Consider the following 17,990-nt stretch of genomic DNA (forward strand, 5'->3'; position numbering starts at 1 on the left):
AGGCTGCTCAGGGACCACCAGCTCAGAGCTCCTCCTCAAGCTCTGGTCGCCTTCCCGGCACAGGCTGGCTCTTTCCTCCTCAGAGCACCCTGGGATGGCTTTGGAGCCCCTCCTGCGGGGGGATCTCTGGCCCTTTTCCTCCCCGCTGCCTTCCTGCGCCGGGGAGCCCTTCAAAACGGCCTCTCCCACCAGGGTCTCACGGGGGGATTTGTCCTCCGGGCTCTCCGTCCTCACCTCGGGGCCTGGGGCAGGAAGCAAGAAGGACAGGCAGGGGATTTGCCTCCGGCCCACAGGGAAGGCCAAGGACATCCCCCCAACTCCGGCCCCGGCAGGACGGCGGCGCCAGCGGGGTTGTCCTGCAGCCGGGGCCATGCTCGGCTGACAGAGCCAGCACAACACCCACCCAAAGGGACACTGACTTCCTCCTCACCTGCCTGGGGGGACCAAGGCATCTTCCTCTTCCTCGCAGCCTCCTCCTCCATCCGCCCAAGCTTTGGGAAGGACAAATCCTGATGGGGGGGAAAACAAGGGCTGAGCGCGTTGGCTTGGGGGTTCCTCCTGCCCAAGTCCATCTCTAGAAGTCACCGGGCATCCTGTGACCATAAAAACCTCCAAAACACCAAGATTCAGCCCAGAAATCCCAAACCAACATGATTCAGGTAAAAAACCTCTTAGAAATAGCGAGCTGAACCTCCTCACAAACTACAAAAAGTTAAATTTAAGCAAAAAAATACACAAAATATGAAGATTCAACCCAAAAAAAGGTGTTTAATTGGCAGGATGAGGAGAGTGAGGTCACTTCATGAGCACTTGATTGAGTTGCAATATATTAATCAAAAGCTGTATTAATGTAGTATCACTTAAAACTCGCCAGGGCTGTTCCTCGAGGTTCTCTGGCCCCCTGCCAGCCCAGGGCTGTTTCTCCAAACCACCAAACCACGTGTGCCAAAAGTCCTGGTTGGTCAGTGTCAGCTGGGGGAGCGGGCACTCAGTGAGGGGATGAGAAAACTGCACCCAGGGCTGGGCTGAAAGAGGCTTCAGCACCACTTCTGATGGCCCAGGGGCAGCATCTGGCTTCTCCCAAACAGAGAGAGGGCACTTGTTCCTCTGCAGGGAGTCAAGGGCAGGAGGGTGACTCCTGCTGCATGGATGGAATGGCAGAGGATCCCTTGGGTCCCCAGGATGGATCAGCACTCGGGGATACAAACAGCCCTCGGGCTCAGGATGCAGCTGCCAGCACAGATTTCCCTGCAAAGTCTGTAGCGAGTCAAGCTCTGGAGAGCAGGTGTGCAGGGACCTAAGGGGATTATGGACAGGGGCCCAGCAGGGACAGCCAGGGCCTGCAGGGGAAGGCACAGGGACAACCTGGCCCCCCACACTGCCAGGGCTGTCTCTGCTCCTCCTTGCAGGCTCCGTGGCCAGGCACAGTTTGTGTTCCTGGGTGCCCACCATCTCAGCACTTGGAGACGCTCAAATCAGCGCCCGCAGCTCTGCAGCAAAGCCCCAGCTCACCTGGCACACAGGGGATGGACACAGCACCTGCTCGGGGATGGGCAGTCACAGCTTCTTGTCTTCCCCACCACAGGGCTCTCCTTCCTCAGCAGCACCTCTGCCTTGCACTTATTCTCAGCCTCACCTCAGGGACAGCTCTGGGCTCACCTCCCGCCACTTCTCAGCCTCACCTCAGGGCCTGGGCTCAAGGACAGGAACCTGCAGGGAGGGGACATCAGGTGCAAGCTGAGGGCTGCCTGCTTGCACTGCCCTCTGGGCTTCTTTCTCCTTCTACAACCAGCCCAGAACTCAGCCTGCTTTGCTAACACCACACATTTACAGACTAACCTTGGAGATAGATATGGACAGACATCTCGATCACCCTGGGGATGGAGCCTCAAGCATGTGCTGCCATAGGAATGGCAATCACAGAATCACAGAATCAGCCACGTTGGAAAAGATCTCCAAGATCATCAAGTCCAACCCTGGATCCAACCCCGCCGTGCTTCCCAGACCATGGCACTGAGGCCACATCCACTCTCACCTTCAACACCTCCAGGGACGCTGACTCCACCCCCTCCCTGCCCACCCCATTCCAAGGCCTGATTACTCTCTCTGTACAAAATTGCTTCCCAATATCCAACCTAAACCTCCCCTGGCACAGCTCAAGACCCAGCCCTCTTGTCCTACTGCTGCTTCCTGCCAGAACAGCCCCACCCCCACCTGGCTCCAACCTCCTGGCAGGGACTTGCAGACAGTCAGGAGGTCTCCCCTGAGCCTCCTCTTCTCCAGCCTCAACACCCCCAGCTCCCTCAGCCTCTCCTCACACCATCTGTGCTCCAGAGCCCTCCTGCCTTCCAGCACATCAACACACCCCCAGCTTGGGGTCACCTGCACATTTGCTGATGAAATGCCTGGTTCTGCAGGAGCTGCAGATGCTCAAGGGGCAGCAGGACCAAGTCAGGGGCCTGGGGGGCTTTGGGGTGCGGGAGGGTCCTGGGGGAGCTGGGGAGGGGCTTTGGGGATTGGAGGCACAGACCAGGACAGACCAGGACAGACCAGGACAGACCAGTACCTTCTCACTGCTCTCCAGATCTCTCCTGGAGCTGGGCCACGTTGTCCTGGGACACCTGAGCCCCCCCAGTGCCCTCCCAGTACAGCCCAGTGCCTCCAGTACAGCCCACTGTGTTCCTGTCCCAGGGTGCCGGGTGATCCCTCTTTGGGGGGTTGGAAGGGATTTGAGGGGGGGGCTGGAAGAGATTTAGGGGGATCTGGGAGGGGGGAGTTGGATAGGAATTTGGGGGGTTTTGGGGTGCTTTGGGTGTATTTAGGGGAGTTAAAAGGGGGCTTGGGAGGTCAAAGGGATCTGTAGGGGGAGGGGATTAAAAGGAAAATGGGGGTTGGGAGACATTTGGGGTGGTTAATGATGTCTAGGGGGAAAGAGGAGGAGCAGCACCAAGAGCAGGTGAGTCCTGAGACCCTCCTGGGGTTCCCAAGACCTTCTTGGTGTCCCTAATTCCCCCCTTAACACCCTGAGACCCCCCTGGTGTCTCCAATGTCCCCAGGGCCTCTCCATGGCCATAATTCCCCCAATTCCACTGTCCCCATACCCCACCCCACTGTCCCCAAACCCCAACCCTGATGTCCCCAACCTTCCATCTCACCCCAGGAGCCCCCCCTGGACCCTCTGACACCAAAAACATTGCTCCCAACCATGCTCACAGAAAGGCCAAGGGCATCTGGGGACATGTTGGGGATAACTGGGGGGCTTTGGGGGGCACTGGGTGATTCCTGGGGGATACTGGGATACACGGGGAGGAACCAGGGGGCACTGGGGGGGAACTGGGGCACACTGGGGGTCACTGGCAGAGAACTGGGAAGTTACTGGGGGATACCAGGACACACGGGGGGGGACACTGGGAGGTTACTGAGCCATACTGGGAGTTACTGGGTGCTCACTGGGATACATTGAGTGGTCACTGGGGGGTTACTGGGCTATACTGAGGATCACTGGGAGGTTATTGGGATATACTGGGGGCACTGGGATCCCCTTACCCGGATGTAGTATATCTACACCCACCGATTTTGGGGAGCATCCCTAGGACCCCTCCCCTGGGGGCTGGGGGACCCCCCGAACCCACTGCTGGGCTTTAGGGGACTCCAAAAAATCCCCTCAAAACTCCTGAAATCCTCTCAGAAATCCACCCCAGGACCCATCGAAACCTCCTCAAGGACCCCCCAACTCCACTAAGAGACCTCATCCCCCTCCCCCCGGACTTTCTAAAGCCTCTCTGTGACCCGCAAAACACACCTGGGACCCCCCCAAGCCCATTCAGGGATCCCCCCAGTCCCTCTAAGGGAGCCTCAAAGCCATCTGGAACCACCTAGAGACCACAAAAACTGCTGCAAACCCACCCAGGATCCCCAAACCCCCTCAGAGATCCCTCAAGCCCACCTGTGACCCCCCAGTCTCCTCAGAAACCCAAACTCCCTCAGGGACTCCCAAACCCCTTCAGGGACCGTCAACCTCCCCCCCCCCGAGTCCCCTCAGGACACCGAACCCCCTCAGGGACCCCTCAAAATCTCCTCGGGAACCCCTGAACTCCTCTGCTAAGCCCTCCCGAGCCCTCCAGCCTTTCCACCCCCAGCCGCGCTCCCCGCAGCCCCCGAGGGGATCCCCAGACCCCGCTCCCCCCGCAGACCCCCCCAGCTCACACACCCAAGCGCAGCTTTTCCCGGGGCCGCCGCCCCCGAATCCTCCAGAGAGGGGGGGCGAGCTCGGAACGGAATCAGCTCCGGAGAATAAACCAAGGAAAACCAAAGGGCCGCGCCGGGGGAGTCTCCGCCGCCCCGGAGCTCAAAGAGCTGCCCCGCGGGACGGGCGAGGAGGGGCGGCGGTGAAACAGTCGCCCGGGGTGTGGCGAGGGAGGCGGGAATGGGATAAAAGAGAGAGAATAGAGAGAGAAATCGCTTTCTTTCCCCCCTCCCTCCCCACCCCACCTCCCTTTTGTATACAGATAAAAGCAGGGATCCACATGTGCTTCTATTCCCCCTTTTCCCCTCAGGGGAACAAAAAACAAAAAAGAAAACCTTGGGAAAGAGGGGGAAAAGCCAACTCTGCAAAACTATCTCGTCTTAGATAAGGTGTGCTGCCAAAGGAAATGCTGACTCCAGAGGTGCCCCAGCCCTGCAGAGCCCCCACCCTGCCCACTCACACCCTTCAGCTCAACACTGGGGTTTTCCCCTCCCTGGCACTGCCCAGTCCAGCCCCTCCCTGGTCCCCCCATCTCCCTGCCCCTGCCCCAGCCCAGCAGAGCAGCACACTCAGGGCTGGCCCTGCAGCAGGACATGGAGGCCATGGAGCTCAGGGACAGGCCCTCTGGGTCTGCAATGCTCAGCACATCATCAGCTCAGGCAGCTCCTGCAGCCCCAGGGCCAGCCCCGCTCCCCAGCCCAGCAGCAGAGAATCGGCCCCGGGCTCCTCAGGCCCCATTTGCCATCTCCAGGGGCACTGGCCACCACCAGCACCAGCTGGAGCAGCCTCAGCCCCTCAGCCCCCACAGTGGCACCCTGAGGACAGCACACGGACTCCAGGGAGAAACCAGCAAGGCAAGGACCCTCTGGAGAGTCTGCTCCTTGGCCTTCTTCTTGAGAGCCCTGGAGAAGAAGAGCTGAGGCTTCAGGCTGTGCCCGGAGCAAATGGAGCCCCTTGTGTGGTGGAAAGAGTGCAGTGGAGCCCAGCTCATGCCAGCAGGGCCATGGCCACAGGACTGACCCAGCCCAGGGACCAAGGCCCAGAGCACTGAGGCCTCAGCCCAGGCCCAGAAGGGGAGGGGGGCAGGAGAAAAAGAGCAGCTCTCAACAGGCCAAATGCTGCTGCTCCCTGGCACTGCTGCTGTGCTGGGACTCTCTTTCCCTGCCCCTCTGCACACAGGCACTGCCCTGCCAGACTCATCAGAGGTCTCAGAAGATTGAACTCACAGAAACAAGTCACTGAAGGATCCTTGACTTTGTTTCAATGCATTCCTCATTTACACAGACTCTGAGTTAAATTCAAGATGTAGACAGTGAACCAGACAGATGAATAATCAATATTCACTGTACACAACTTTATCCCAGGAGAAAAACCACATGAAACCCCTAACCCAGCACCACAAAACCCTGAGCAGGCAGGTTGGACCAAGGAGTCCCATTGTGAATGCTCTGGAAGAGAAAACAGGCCCTTTGTGCCTTCAGAAAAGCATCCAGTCATCATTTCCCTCAGGGCATCCTTGAAGTAAAAGACTTTTTAAGACAGATGCCAGAGCTTGGCAGCAGGCTGTCCTTCTCAGCTTGGAAAATCTCTGCTAACTTACCTAACAATGGTACAAACCCCCCACTTTAATGTTGTCAAACAGCTGCATCTGCAGGATTCATGTTCCAACCTTACCTAAGGCACAATTATCACACCTCTTTTTAAAATTAAAGGGGAGGAATAAAAAAGCAGAGGGTGGGGAGAGACTCCCCACCCCAGTCATCCATCAAGTGTACATCCTGGCCACTGCTCCCAAGAAATTGAATATATACTAAAGAGATATAAAAAGACATCAAAAGCTTTCACAAATGAAAGTGCTTCAGAAGCTAGATTTTAATCTTTCCAAGTGGGTTTTTGCCAGATTATAAAGTTGACTGAAATGCCAGGATACTGCATTTTGGAAGCAGCAGCAGCAGCTCACATATTGCCTTGTATTAGTGGCTGAAGTGTGTTGCTGATTCCAAAGCTGGACTATCATCATCTGTGCGGGAGTGTAGATAAATAAATGAATAAAAATTGGCATTCCCTACCAACCCTGCTGCCTTGAAGCACTCTTTTCAAGTGCGGCCTCCACAGGAAAAAAAAGTTAATACCACTTTAATTTGATTATAGTGAATTCCCCAGGCAGGAATTTTTATTTCAGTCAGAATCTTTGAACCATTACATTTTCAGTGAGGCATTTTTATATTTACAGTTGACATCTTCAGAGAAAAATGAAACCTTTGAGCAACTGCTTTAAAGCATGAAGGTTGCCTGCTCTAAAGCATGAAGGTTGCCTGCAGTAAATACTTAAATTATTTTACATCCCAATGGAGCCTGTTGTTTTTAGCTAAAATTTAATAAACCTTAAATCAATGACCTTTCTTTTACTGAAAGCCTGCCCTTTGGAAAACTAACTTTCCCAAGAAACATATTTGGGTGAATAAATGCCAAACAAAGGGCTATTGAAATCTAAACATTTTCTCCATTTATACCTTGTGAACATTTAGTTCCTAAATTCCCCACTGCTACCTAATGTACAGAACAGTGGTGCCTTGGTTGAGTCACATATCATTGATTTCAGAGTGTCACAGGGATCTCATTGACAGGAATCAATTAGAATCCAAAATCAATCAAATATGTTCTTGCACTATCATTCATCAAATTTGAATATCCCCAAATTAATTGTAAGCATGTGAAAGAACCTAGAAATAAATTTTGAAAAGGTACAAAAATAAAAATCAGTAAACTTTGAGAAGATAATAGTGCATCTGAGCATGTTTCCTGCCTGCTGGGGTAAGTTAATGGTGAATCACACCTTCCCTTCCCAGCACAGGCTGAGATATATTCTTTTTGGAACATGAAAATACCCAGGGACTGAAGGCAGAGGACACACCAGTCAGTGATCCAGCATTATTTTATGAACAGCCTGTTACACGCCCAATATCAAACATGCTGCCAGGATATTACAAAATGCACAAGGTGTGTTACACTCTGAAAAACTGCACATTGTAAGTGAGCCACTGCACTTCAGGGAGAAAGAAAGGAGAGAATTCCTGAATCTCTACCAAAAGCAGGAATAGATGTGGCCACTTATCCAAAGAGCTGTTCTTGTTGCTGAGGACTCCTCTCTGAACACATTCACCTGTAATTCTGTCAAGGTAATAAATCCTTCCACTCCTTACAGCACACTCAAAAGCACCCTGCTATTTAATGTCAATGGAAAAATGGCCCAAAGTGTCTAAAACATTTCCTTTTGCTCATGTAAAAGTGCTGGCATTTTACTTCCTGATAAGCCAGTGCCAATGGACCTGATTATTCTTTTCTTATTCAAAGCACATCAGTAGTTCCAAAGCACTCTCCATCTTATCAGGTGTCTGAACAGCACAGTTACTGAAAACAGTTTGTCCTGCTCCTCTCTCCTTCTGCCAGGCTATCAGATAAACCCAACTAACTCTCTGTATTTACACACCATCAAACATAAGCTGTGTCTTCAACCCACTGTAGCCTGTTTCTGGCATGTTACAGGTTTGCTGCTTGACATTAGTTGTACCCAAAACAGCAGCAGTGAATTAGCTTAGAACAAAAATATAGTCACTCCATAGCACGGAACACAAAAGGGACACAGGATAGGAAAAGAAAAGAGAAACATTTTGTGAAGGAAGAATGATCACTCTCATCTCAGTAGTTCAATAGGTATTTATCTGGTGCTACTTGAAAAAGAGCATGGAAGCAGTAGGGTTCAAATGCATTCAAAACAGACCTGACACAGGCCTCAGGAGAAGAAAAATAATTTCTTGTTTTGTTTATTTTATTCTCCTGTCCTCTAGGAACTGTCTCTGATTTGCAAGGGGTGAGAAAGTGAAAGAAGGAAATGGTCACAGTGACTGAAAGCATTTAAATGCCTTTACAGTTTTTGTCTGTAACAAGACTGATTTTCATGGTCCAACCTTCATTTGGCACTTAAAGACCCCCACAAAAACAAACCAAAAAAACACTCTCCCCCAGACAAGCCTCTCAGCAACTCTCCTTTTCATTCAGTGTCTCAGATACAGAATTTTCAGTGCTGACTACTGAGGAATAACACAAGATCAACTCCTTCAGAAGGGCCACGGCTTTGAAGGTTTTGCTTCCTGCACAGCCACAGGGAATAGGCACAGCATCTCCCTTCCTCCTTCTCAGGATGACAGGATATCCTCGGGATGAGCCCAGTGTTGGAAGAGTTAAACATTAACCTGGCTGTGCCCTGGGCACTCTCAGCTGGCTAAATGAAAAGTTCTGGAACTCCAGGAGAAATCCTGAGTTGCAGCTCTGTGATTAAGTACAGCCTTCTTTAGAAGCTGAAGCTCCAGCCCCTGAGTGGAGGATCCTTCCCACCACTTCTCCCACTGACAGTCCCCCTAAGGAATAAAATATCAAACATAAAAAGACAGTGGCATTCATCCTCCACAAAGACAGGACCAAATCCTGCAGCCAATTTGATGACAGAAAAAAAATTTAAAAGGAAATAAAGAACACAAAAAATTTCTTGATCCTTTGTTACATTTCCAGTATATGGAGAACTACACAAACTGCCAGTAGCAGAGTGCTCAGAGTACATAAAGGAGTGTGATTTCACCATTTTGTTAAATATTGGTTTTACTAGATTTTTATGTCTTGTATATCTTCAAAAATATTCACGTGTGAGTTTGAAAAAAGTGTTTCTTTCAAAAACAGCTCTAGAAACCAACCCAGAAATAGGGGGAGAGGGGTGAAAGAGCAGCAATCACACGTACAAGAATGGTCTGAATAAAGCAAGTCACCTCCTGCCCACCCATCCTGGCACCTGCTGGGAAGGAATTTTGGAAATGCTGAAGAACAAGCTAGCACTACATTTGAGATATGACTTTTTCATCTCTACCTCTACAGGACTTTAAACTGTTTCATGTCTGTAAGGGGGGTACTTTTGGATTAGATGATCAATGGAGCATAGAGGCGTGAGAAAGGAATCATATTAGGATGTGAAACCAGCCAGAGTATGGTACAATGTAACTTCATGGCACAGGTTAATTGTAAGGTCCATTGTGCTTTTTAGCAAGTCAGCTTGATATCCCCTATTATCAGAGCTGAGTTCTTCCTTGGTTTTGCTACATATTGCAAGATAGATACATCTACCCTTGAAACACAGTGGTAGAGGTCATACATAGAGGTGAGAAAGATGATGATGGGAGGAAGATTTTGTGGGCAGGGGTCACTGGCCCCTTGCCCTACAGCAGGGCATGCACAGACTGTTGCTATCAGGTGATGAACAGGCGGGGTTTGGCTGCCACTCAGGCATCACCTTATACTGGGTACTGGCCCTACGTGGTGTAATGTGGAGCTGATAAAATGGGGTGTCAGGACTGCTGGGGTGAGCGATCCTCATCCTGCCATGGAGACTGTGTTGTTCTGCCAGGACACCCGCTAAGCACGGGCACCGACCAGCTGCTGCAGATCCTGGCAGCCCTGGCCTGTCTGTGTGGGTAAGCACAGGTTATTGACAGGAAGCAACTGAGAAAGCAAATGTTTTATATCCTTTTTTAATATCCTTGTAATTCCCTTTTTACTAGTTAATACTGTATTAAAAGCCACTCGTAGTATTGTTTTAATATCCTTTAAATGTTCCTTTAATTCCCTTATTACTAGTTAATACTATAATAAAAGCCGTTCATAGTATTGTATGAATGACAACTGATAAAGCAGTTATTTTGTATTCTTTTTTAGCTTTTGATTCTCTTTGCTAGTTTTTTATTCTTACTGCAATAAAAGATTTTTTGTACTGTTTGAATGTCTGTTGTACTTGTCTTTATTCCGGGCATGTATTCAAATGAACTAATACACAGGGGCACAGCTCTTTGGGGCAGGAGACGGGCAGCAGCCTTGCCAGGACTTGGGGCAGTGGCAGGTCTCCTCTGGCCAGGACTTGCCACAACTGCTGATTTGGGTGCAGCCCTGGCCAAAGGGCTGCCAGCAGCATTGGTGCCCTTGCCCACACCTTCCTTCTCGGTGTCAGCCCCCCATGTTTAGGATGGCCACCAGCCAGCACTTCTCCCAAGGAGGCCGTGCCAGCTTGTGTGGAAGGCCCCGTGCCCTTCCTGCTGCGACTGAGTCGGCGGCCGAGGGGGCTCCTTGTGCTGCCGTGAGCAGGCACAGGAGGGGAGTGTTTGCTCATTTCTTGAGCCGTTCCTACAGTTCAGGTCCAGCCAGATTAGATACTTCAGAGAGTGGATTCCCTCCAAGGTGGGGCAGGTTGGCAGGGCTGGGGGAGGCCCCAGGCCACGTGGCACTGTGTCCCAGGGCCCTTTGTGACACGCTGGGCACGGCCGGTGGGATGGAAGGGGGCAGGGTGTCCAAGGGCCCTTTATGACCCACGGTGACAGAGGTGCTGCTGGTGACACGGCCACAGTGTCAACAGTGCTCCTCAGAGCAGGCGACGGGACAGGACGGGACAGAGCGGTGCTGTGCGGAGCCCCCGCGCAGCCAACTCGTGCCTTGCTGACCCGGAGCGTTTTGGAGGATTTTCTCATTTCCAGGTGACCTCGAGGCATTTCCACAGGATTTGGAGACCCGGAGTTTCTCCGAGGTGTCTCTAATCCCTGTGGCAGGTGCCCTTGAGACCCTTTTGCAGGACTTGGAGACCCGGAGTTTCTCCGAGGTGTCTCTAATCCCTGTGGCAGGTGCTCTTAAGACCCTTTTGCAGGACTTGGAGACCCGGAGCTTCTCCGAGGTGTCTCCAATCCCTGCGGCAGGTGGCCTCCAGGCCATTCTGCAGGACTTAGGGCCCGGAGTTTCTCCGAGGTTCTCTTTCTCTCTTGCAGGTGCCCTGGACACCAGACTGTGGCATGGCAGGGAGACGCTTCAGCCTGCTCAGGCTGTTCCGGAGGAAGAAGGAGGAGGAAAGCCCTGGGGCTGCTCCAGCACAGCAGCCTGAAGAGGTGCAGCAGGTGCAGCCCCCGCAGGAGGGTGAGTGCTGGAGCTGGGCCACAGGGCTGGTGGCTGCAGTCCCCTTGGCCTCATCCTGTCCCATCCCCTCTGGACATGCCCAGGGAAAGGGAGGGGGGCAGAGGGGCTGATCTCCTGGCAGCCGTGCTCCATCCACTGGGCATCCCGGGGCTGGCCCTGCCTGCTCCTGGAGCCCAGGCCTGGGCTGTGTTCTCCGGCCTCTCCCGCACACCCTCAGCTCTGAGCACGCTCGCTCTTTGCCAGATGCAGGCCAGGAGCGGACAGAAGAGCAGCTCCGTGCCCGTGGCCGCTTCCGCAGGGCAGCACAGGTACCTGCAGCCATCCCCGCCTGGGCTGGGCCTGCTCTCACTGCTCAGCCCAGCACCGCTGTCGCGGCCCTCCAGGGGAAATCCCTCTCTTCCCTGCCCTTCTTTCTCCTGCAGACATTTATGAAATTCATGGGCAGTCGGCGTAGAAAGGCCAGGATCACACCAGCTGATGTCCAGGCCCAGCCTGACACCATCCTGACCCAGCTGACAAAGCCTGATGTCAGCACTGCGTCGACTGCTGTCCCAGCAAAGTGTGACACCACAACCAGTGATCTCACAACCCACTGGGACACCACGTCCACCGATGATGTGTCACACTGTGACTCTGTGCTGCCTGGTCTCACGGAGGAGGCCGACGCCACAACGACGGAGGGCGTGGCGAGCACTGACGCCGCGCCTGTTCAGCGCCTGGCCGATACCCCCAGCCTGGAGTTTCTTGAGGAGAGAGCTGTCTCTGCTGAAGTAAGCAGCCTGTGGTCCCCCAAGCTGGGTGCGCTGGGCCCCCTCAGCCTTTGAGGCTGGCACAGTGTGCTGGGAAGGGAAGCATTTCTCAGGGGAAGCTGGGCAAGTTGCTCACTCTGGCAGCTCTCCACCTCTCCCCTGTGCATCCTCCAGGCCAGACTGTGGGACCTGGGGACCTGGGGCTGCTCAAGGCATCTCCAGTCCCTGGGGCAGGTGCTTTTGAGGCCAGACAGTGGGACTGGATGAGGCGAGGCATTTCCCAGGCTTCTCTCTTGCAGCTGCCTTGAAGGCACGACTGCAGGACTTGAGGAGCCAAAGGTTTTCCATGGCATCTCTGCTGCAGGTAGCCATAACGCCAGACGGAGACGTGCAGCAGAGACCCCCCACGGTGCCCAAGCTGGCCTGGGTGAAGGAGGAGGAGAAGGAGGAAAGCCCTAGGGCTGCTCCAGCACAGCAGCCTGAAGAGGTGCAGCAGGTGCAGCCCCCACAGGAGGGTGAGTGCTGGAGCTGGGCCACAGGGCTGGTGGCTGCAGTCCCCTTGGCCTCATCCTGTCCCATCCCCTCTGGACATGCTCAGGGAAAGGAAGGGGGCAGAGGGGCTGATCTCCTGGCAGCCGTGCTCCATCCACTGGGCATCCCGGGGCTGGCCCTGCCTGCTCCTGGAGCCCAGGCCTGGGCTGTGTTCTCCGGCCTCTCCCGCACACCCTCAGCTCTGAGCGCGCTCGCTCTTTGCCAGATGCAGGCCAGGAGCGGACAGAAGAGCAGCTCCGTGCCCGTGGCCGCTTCCGCAGGGCAGCACAGGTACCTGCAGCCATCCCCGCCTGGGCTGGGCCTGCTCTCACTGCTCAGCCCAGCACCACTGTCGCGGCCCTCCAGGGGACATCCCTCTCTCTTCCTTGCCTTTCTCCTGTAGCTGGTTTGCAGATTCATCAGGTGCATTTGGCATGAAGAGGCCACTTTCATGGCCACTGGGGGCACGGCAAACTCGGACCTCTTCAATGCCCAGACCAGCGCTGCCCTGCTGGATATGCTTGTGGAGAACGGTGCCTACAAAGCAAAGCAAGTAAGCAGCCTGTGGCCAGGGCTCCAGTCCCCCAGGGATGCTGTGGCCCCTCACGCCGGCTGCGCTGGGCCCCCTCAGCCTTTGAGACCAGCAGAGTGTGGTGGCAAGGGGAGCACTTCTTGGGGGAAGCTGGGCAAGTTACTGGCTCTGGCAGCTCTCCAACTGTCCCCCGTGTCCCCTCCAGGTGCCGGCCATAGTCAGGTGCATCCACCAGTGGCTCACGTCCAATGTGTCTGCTGAGCACAGGCTGGACAAGACTCTTGTCCTGCTGACCGAGGAACACCCCACGGACGTTGCAGTGACCCTGCTGCGCTCTGCCCCAGCCTGTGACAGGTATGGGGCCCACCTGCCTTGAAGGCTCACCTGCCTTTAGACTCCATCCCCCTGGACAGCCTGTCCCAAATGGTGTGCCAGAGACATGGAGACTTCCAGGACACTCCAGCTCCTCTCTTTGCCAGCTTTGGCATGTCAGCCTCCAATCCTGAGACCAGCCTGCCTCCCTGCCCCACAAGGCACCGTGGCTCTGTCACCTGGGCCCCGCAGCTGCCCAGGCCACAGAGTTGTGTCCCAGACCCCCCTGAGGCAGAGTTGTGACTCCACAGAGCTGCTCGCACCATGTGGAAGACACTCATCTCCTCCAGATGGACTAAGGAGCCGGTGCTGCAGATCCTCTTCCGTGTGCTGGAATACTGGCCAGCGCACAGGAGACGCACCTCTGATGGGGATGAGAGGGATGTCTTTGCCCTGGCTGTGAGTTTCTTGAGCTGGCCTCTGCTCGCCCCCAGGTTGCCTCTGGGACACCTTTCCATCCTCTCTCACCACTGCTTCTCCCTGCCCCAGGCACTGGGCTGCAAGCCTGGCTTAGGGGCAGGTTCAGGGACACCAGGCTGGGGGATCCCCCTGTGTCTCCCCTGGTCTGTCCCTGCCATGCTTGGGCCCTGCCACATGGACATCTGGGCCCTGAGAGCTGTCTCTGGGTGCTTTGTCTTTGGCAGGCAACTGTGGCACTCTGGGAGATCCTCCAGCTGTCCCACTCCTGGTGCCCAGGGGGAGTGAAGGACAATTTCCCACGCCTCCTTCTGACTCTGCTCTTCCAAGTTTTCATCAGCACAGAGGAGATGTCAGAGGAGGTCGAGACCTTCTGGAGGCGATGCCGGGAGCAGCGCAGCCTTCCCCCCAACCCCAACAGGTGCTCCATCCCAGTCCCCTCCCCCTGCCACGCCCTCGGGGCTGGGGCCAGGGCTCTGTGCCTGACCTGGGCTGTGCTCTGCACACAGGTTTGCAGTGCAGACTGTTAAAGCCCTGCTGCGCCAGCTGCTGGATGAGGACGTGTTGATGGCGATCGGTCGCAAGTGTGGCTGGGACATGCTCCTCAAGGCTGACACCCACCACTATGCAGTGGGTCTGCTGGCCAGGTGAGAGCCCTTTCTCCCCACTGCCCCACACCCCCACAGGTCATTTCTGCCCTGTGCACAGGCCACCCCTCACAGTGCCCGTGTGCTGGGCCAGAGGGCCTTGGCAGCCAGGGATGGCTGAGCAAAGTGGAAAAGGCGGAGAGGGGCGGCTGCACAGGAGGAGCCACCTCCCAAAGTGCCCACGTCCTCTCCTGGGCTGGTGGCCAAAGACCAGGCCTGTGTGAGTCAGTCCCAGGAGAGCTTTGCCCACCTGGCTCAGGGTCTCTGGCACCTTTATTCCCCCTTGTAGGGAGCTGTGCCGTGTCTCCCGCTCCTTCGGTCGCAGCATCGCCATCAGCCTGCTCCCGCGGCTCAGCAGGGGAGAGCCCCTGTGGGAACTGCCTGCCCTGGCGTTCCTGGTGGAGGTGAGCCTGATGGCGAGCGCTGCCTGGCCCAGCTGCCTCCCCCTCTCTGCCCTCTCACAGCCGCAGCCGCCCGGGACGGTGCCTGCACCCTGTGCTGCTGCCTGGGCCCAGCCCCGGGCGGGTCCGGGCTCCTGCCGGCCGGGCACCCCGTCACTGCTCCCTGCCTTTCAGGTCCTGCACTGCCTGAACCCCAGACAATATGGGCCCAGCGTCCTGCAGATTATTTCCAGGCACCTGCGCAGTCAGTGCCCGGAGAGGCGTCGCCTGGCGCTCCGAGGCCTGGTGGTGCTCAGCAGGGATCCCGCAATGGTGAGCAGGGGGCAGGGGCTGAAGCCGGGCCGGCAGCGTGCGGCTGTGCAAGGCAGTAGCTTGGCCTTGGCTGGCCTTTGGCAGCTGTGGCAGCTGCTCCCAGCTCTCCCCCTCCCCGTTCAGCTGCCCGACTCCTTTGGGACGCACCTTTGGCCTCTGGGCCCCGCGGCAGCAGCGTGGGGCTGCACCACAGCATTGTGTTCCACACAGGCTAAGAGCATGCGGAGCCTGAGTGAAAGCCTCCTGGAGCTACTGCAGGATGCAGACACAGACGCAGTTCAGATGACCCTCTCCGCGTTCATCAACGTGCTGCACTTCCAAATCGTCATAATATCCACCCCTACTGCCCTGAAGTTGCTTGAGGCGCTGCGGCCACTCTTTGACAACGTAAGGCTCTGTGCCCCTCATCGTGGGCACTGAGTGCTGCCAGGAAACTTTGGGCCCAGTGTCTTTTCAGGCCTGTGCCCCGGTGGGCCTGGAGAAGCCAGTGCTGAGGTCTTTTCCTCTTCCTTTGCACCAGGAGCACAGCCAGCTGCAGCAGCTCTCCATGCTCCTCTTCTGGGAGCTGCTGGAGGTGACAGAGAGGAGCAAGAGCCTAAAGCCACACGTGTACCTGAGTCTGGTGCCATTCTACTTCAACTGGCACAATGAGAACCAGCGTGTGGCAGAGGTGAGGACTCGTGGGCTCTGTTGTCCCCATGGCAGGAGGCTGCTGTGCCTCCTGCCCTGGCCCATGGTCGCCTGCAGCCTCCTCCTGGCCTTGGCGCGGGGATGCGGGTGGTGTGCCCTGGGCTGCGGTGCCATGACCCGCTCTCTGTTGCTGTGCAGGCCTCTTGGAGAGCACTGTTTGGTGCAGCCAGGTTCCTGAAGTGGAGAGATCTTGAGGACTTGGTGACCATGGAGCAGCCGTGGAGGTTTCCCGAGTGCCTGGTAAGGACGGCCCCAAAGCCCCAGCCCCTGATGCCCAATGTGTGGGGCTGGCAGGGTGCCTGTGTCCACTGCTGCACCCACAGACACCAGCCTGTGCCCCACACACTGCTCCCTTCCCTGGGGCGTGCGGGCTCTTTTCCAGGCTCCCCTGCCCCGCAACCAGGCTGCCATAGAGCCCCAGCCCAGCTGGGCTGTGGGGCAGGGCCACCCCACGGCTCCCCAGGAGCACCCAGCCCTCTGCTCCCCCCAAAACCCGACCCCAGCAGCTGCTGGCCAGGCCTCAGGGCTCTGTGGGCAGGGGAGCCCCATGCTGGGGGCAGGGAGCGCCCGGCCAAGGGGCAGAGCCTGAGCCGAGCCTTCCCTCTGTGCCCTGGCGCTCTTTGCAGCTGGAAAAGGACAGGAGCCGAGTGGGCCAGTACGTGCGCCAGGCCCTGCCGTTCCTGGAGAGCCCAGAGAAGCCCCTGCGAAAGCTGGCCATCAAGTTTCTGGGTGAGCCACAAGGCCGGGGTCCCTCCCCGCCCCGCTGCAGCTCGGCCCCAGCCCCGGCTGCTGCAGTGGCAGCAGGATGCGGCCCAGGGCATGTGGAGCCCCGAGTGGCCCCGAGCGCCTGCTGCCGCCCTGTGCCAGCCCAGCCCTGGGGCGTCCCCATGCGGGAAGGCCCCGGGCTCAGCCCTGCCAGGGCAGGAGGCCGTGTGGCCGGGCTGGCAGCACCGCTGCGGGGAACCTGTGCCTCTGGGGCCTGACAGGCTCTGTGTTCCCAGGGATCGCCGCCAGGTCCATGAAGCAGGAGCAGCCAGAGCTGCAGCTCATCTGCCAGGGTGAGCGAGAGCACCTTCCAGCTGATCCCCTTGGGCCCTGCTCCCTCCTGGCCATGGCAAGAGCTGGCTGGGATGGCCCTGGCAGGAGGGGCTCCTCACGTCCCCACACCCCTGGCCTCTCACCTTGGCTCTCTTCCTTTCTCTTCCAGCCCTTCAAGACATGACTGATGACAGCCCTGCCGTCCCAAACCTGGCCCAGGAAACGCTCCACATCATCAGAGCTGTACGGAGAACTTCATTCTTCCCATTCTGGTAGTCTCCGTTGCTGCCTCTTCCAGCCCGTAGAAGTGTGACAGAAGACATCAGACTCGCCATGGCAGGCCTGGCAATTCAACACTGCTACGTGCCAAGAGCTGTACAGATGGCTCCCTACTGCAGATTCCAGCAGCTCCAAGACTGGCTGTGCAGGGCGTGGCAGGCCCGGCCTTTTCCGCAGGGCAGTGTCTGCCTGTGCTGCTGCAGCTCTGTGGAGAACTGATGCAGGAAGCTCCATCTCCTGGGGCCACCTGAGCCTGTGGGGAAGATGCCTCTTCCCTGCAAGCACCCCCTTTGAGCTCAGCATGGGAACATTACATCCATGTTATCACATACAGAAGCCCAGGAGGTTTTTTTGGTGCCCAGTGTGCACAGGGCCTTGGGGAAGAGGGGAAAAGGGCTCCTTGTGCTCAGCAACACTTGCCCCACTGTGCAGTGGGCCAGCAAAAGCAAGCAGAAGCCCCTTGGCCTTTGGTGGCTCTTCTGGAGCCTCAACGTTTCCAGAAATGGAGGGCCAAAGGCTGGAGTTGTGGGGAACCCTGAGGACCTTGTCCTTGGAGATGGCCACAAGCCCTCCCCCAGCCAGGAAGCAGCGTCTGTGTCCTGCCTGTGTGTTACTGGCTGGATTGCTCCGGGCTCCCAAGTGCCTCTGGAGCGGCTCCTCTGGAGCTCCTTCAGGGCTGCACCACTGCTGGGCAGGTTGGCGGGGCTGGGGGAGACCCACAGGGGAGGGGGCGCTGGGAGGCCAGGAAGGGGTGAGGTGCTGTGGAGGCCCTGATGG

The 17,990-nt window shown here is 56.5% G+C and overlaps 1 protein-coding gene across 1 annotated transcript; it reads left to right on the forward strand.

The window, feature by feature from the left end:
• Positions 1 to 10,715: 10,715 nt before the first annotated feature.
• Positions 10,716 to 17,177, forward strand: LOC113983581 (maestro heat-like repeat-containing protein family member 6; the record flags this gene model as incomplete). The annotated part of the gene is made up of 18 exons (XM_039390516.1): positions 10,716 to 11,245; positions 11,489 to 11,553; positions 11,668 to 12,015; positions 12,359 to 12,509; positions 12,752 to 12,816; positions 12,929 to 13,078; positions 13,263 to 13,411; positions 13,681 to 13,828; positions 14,074 to 14,267; positions 14,356 to 14,493; positions 14,783 to 14,897; positions 15,069 to 15,206; positions 15,417 to 15,593; positions 15,727 to 15,876; positions 16,035 to 16,136; positions 16,523 to 16,625; positions 16,898 to 16,954; positions 17,104 to 17,177. Coding segments are annotated over exons 1-18 (2,445 nt in total), but the record flags the coding sequence as incomplete, so codon positions are not given.
• Between the last annotated feature and the right edge of the window lie 813 nt (positions 17,178 to 17,990).

This window comes from Pipra filicauda, unplaced genomic scaffold (genome assembly GCF_003945595.2).
Source record: "Pipra filicauda isolate LSUMZ 115617 unplaced genomic scaffold, ASM394559v2 scaffold833_size69534_pilon, whole genome shotgun sequence".
In the NCBI taxonomy this organism is placed as follows: Eukaryota; Metazoa; Chordata; class Aves; order Passeriformes; family Pipridae; genus Pipra; species Pipra filicauda.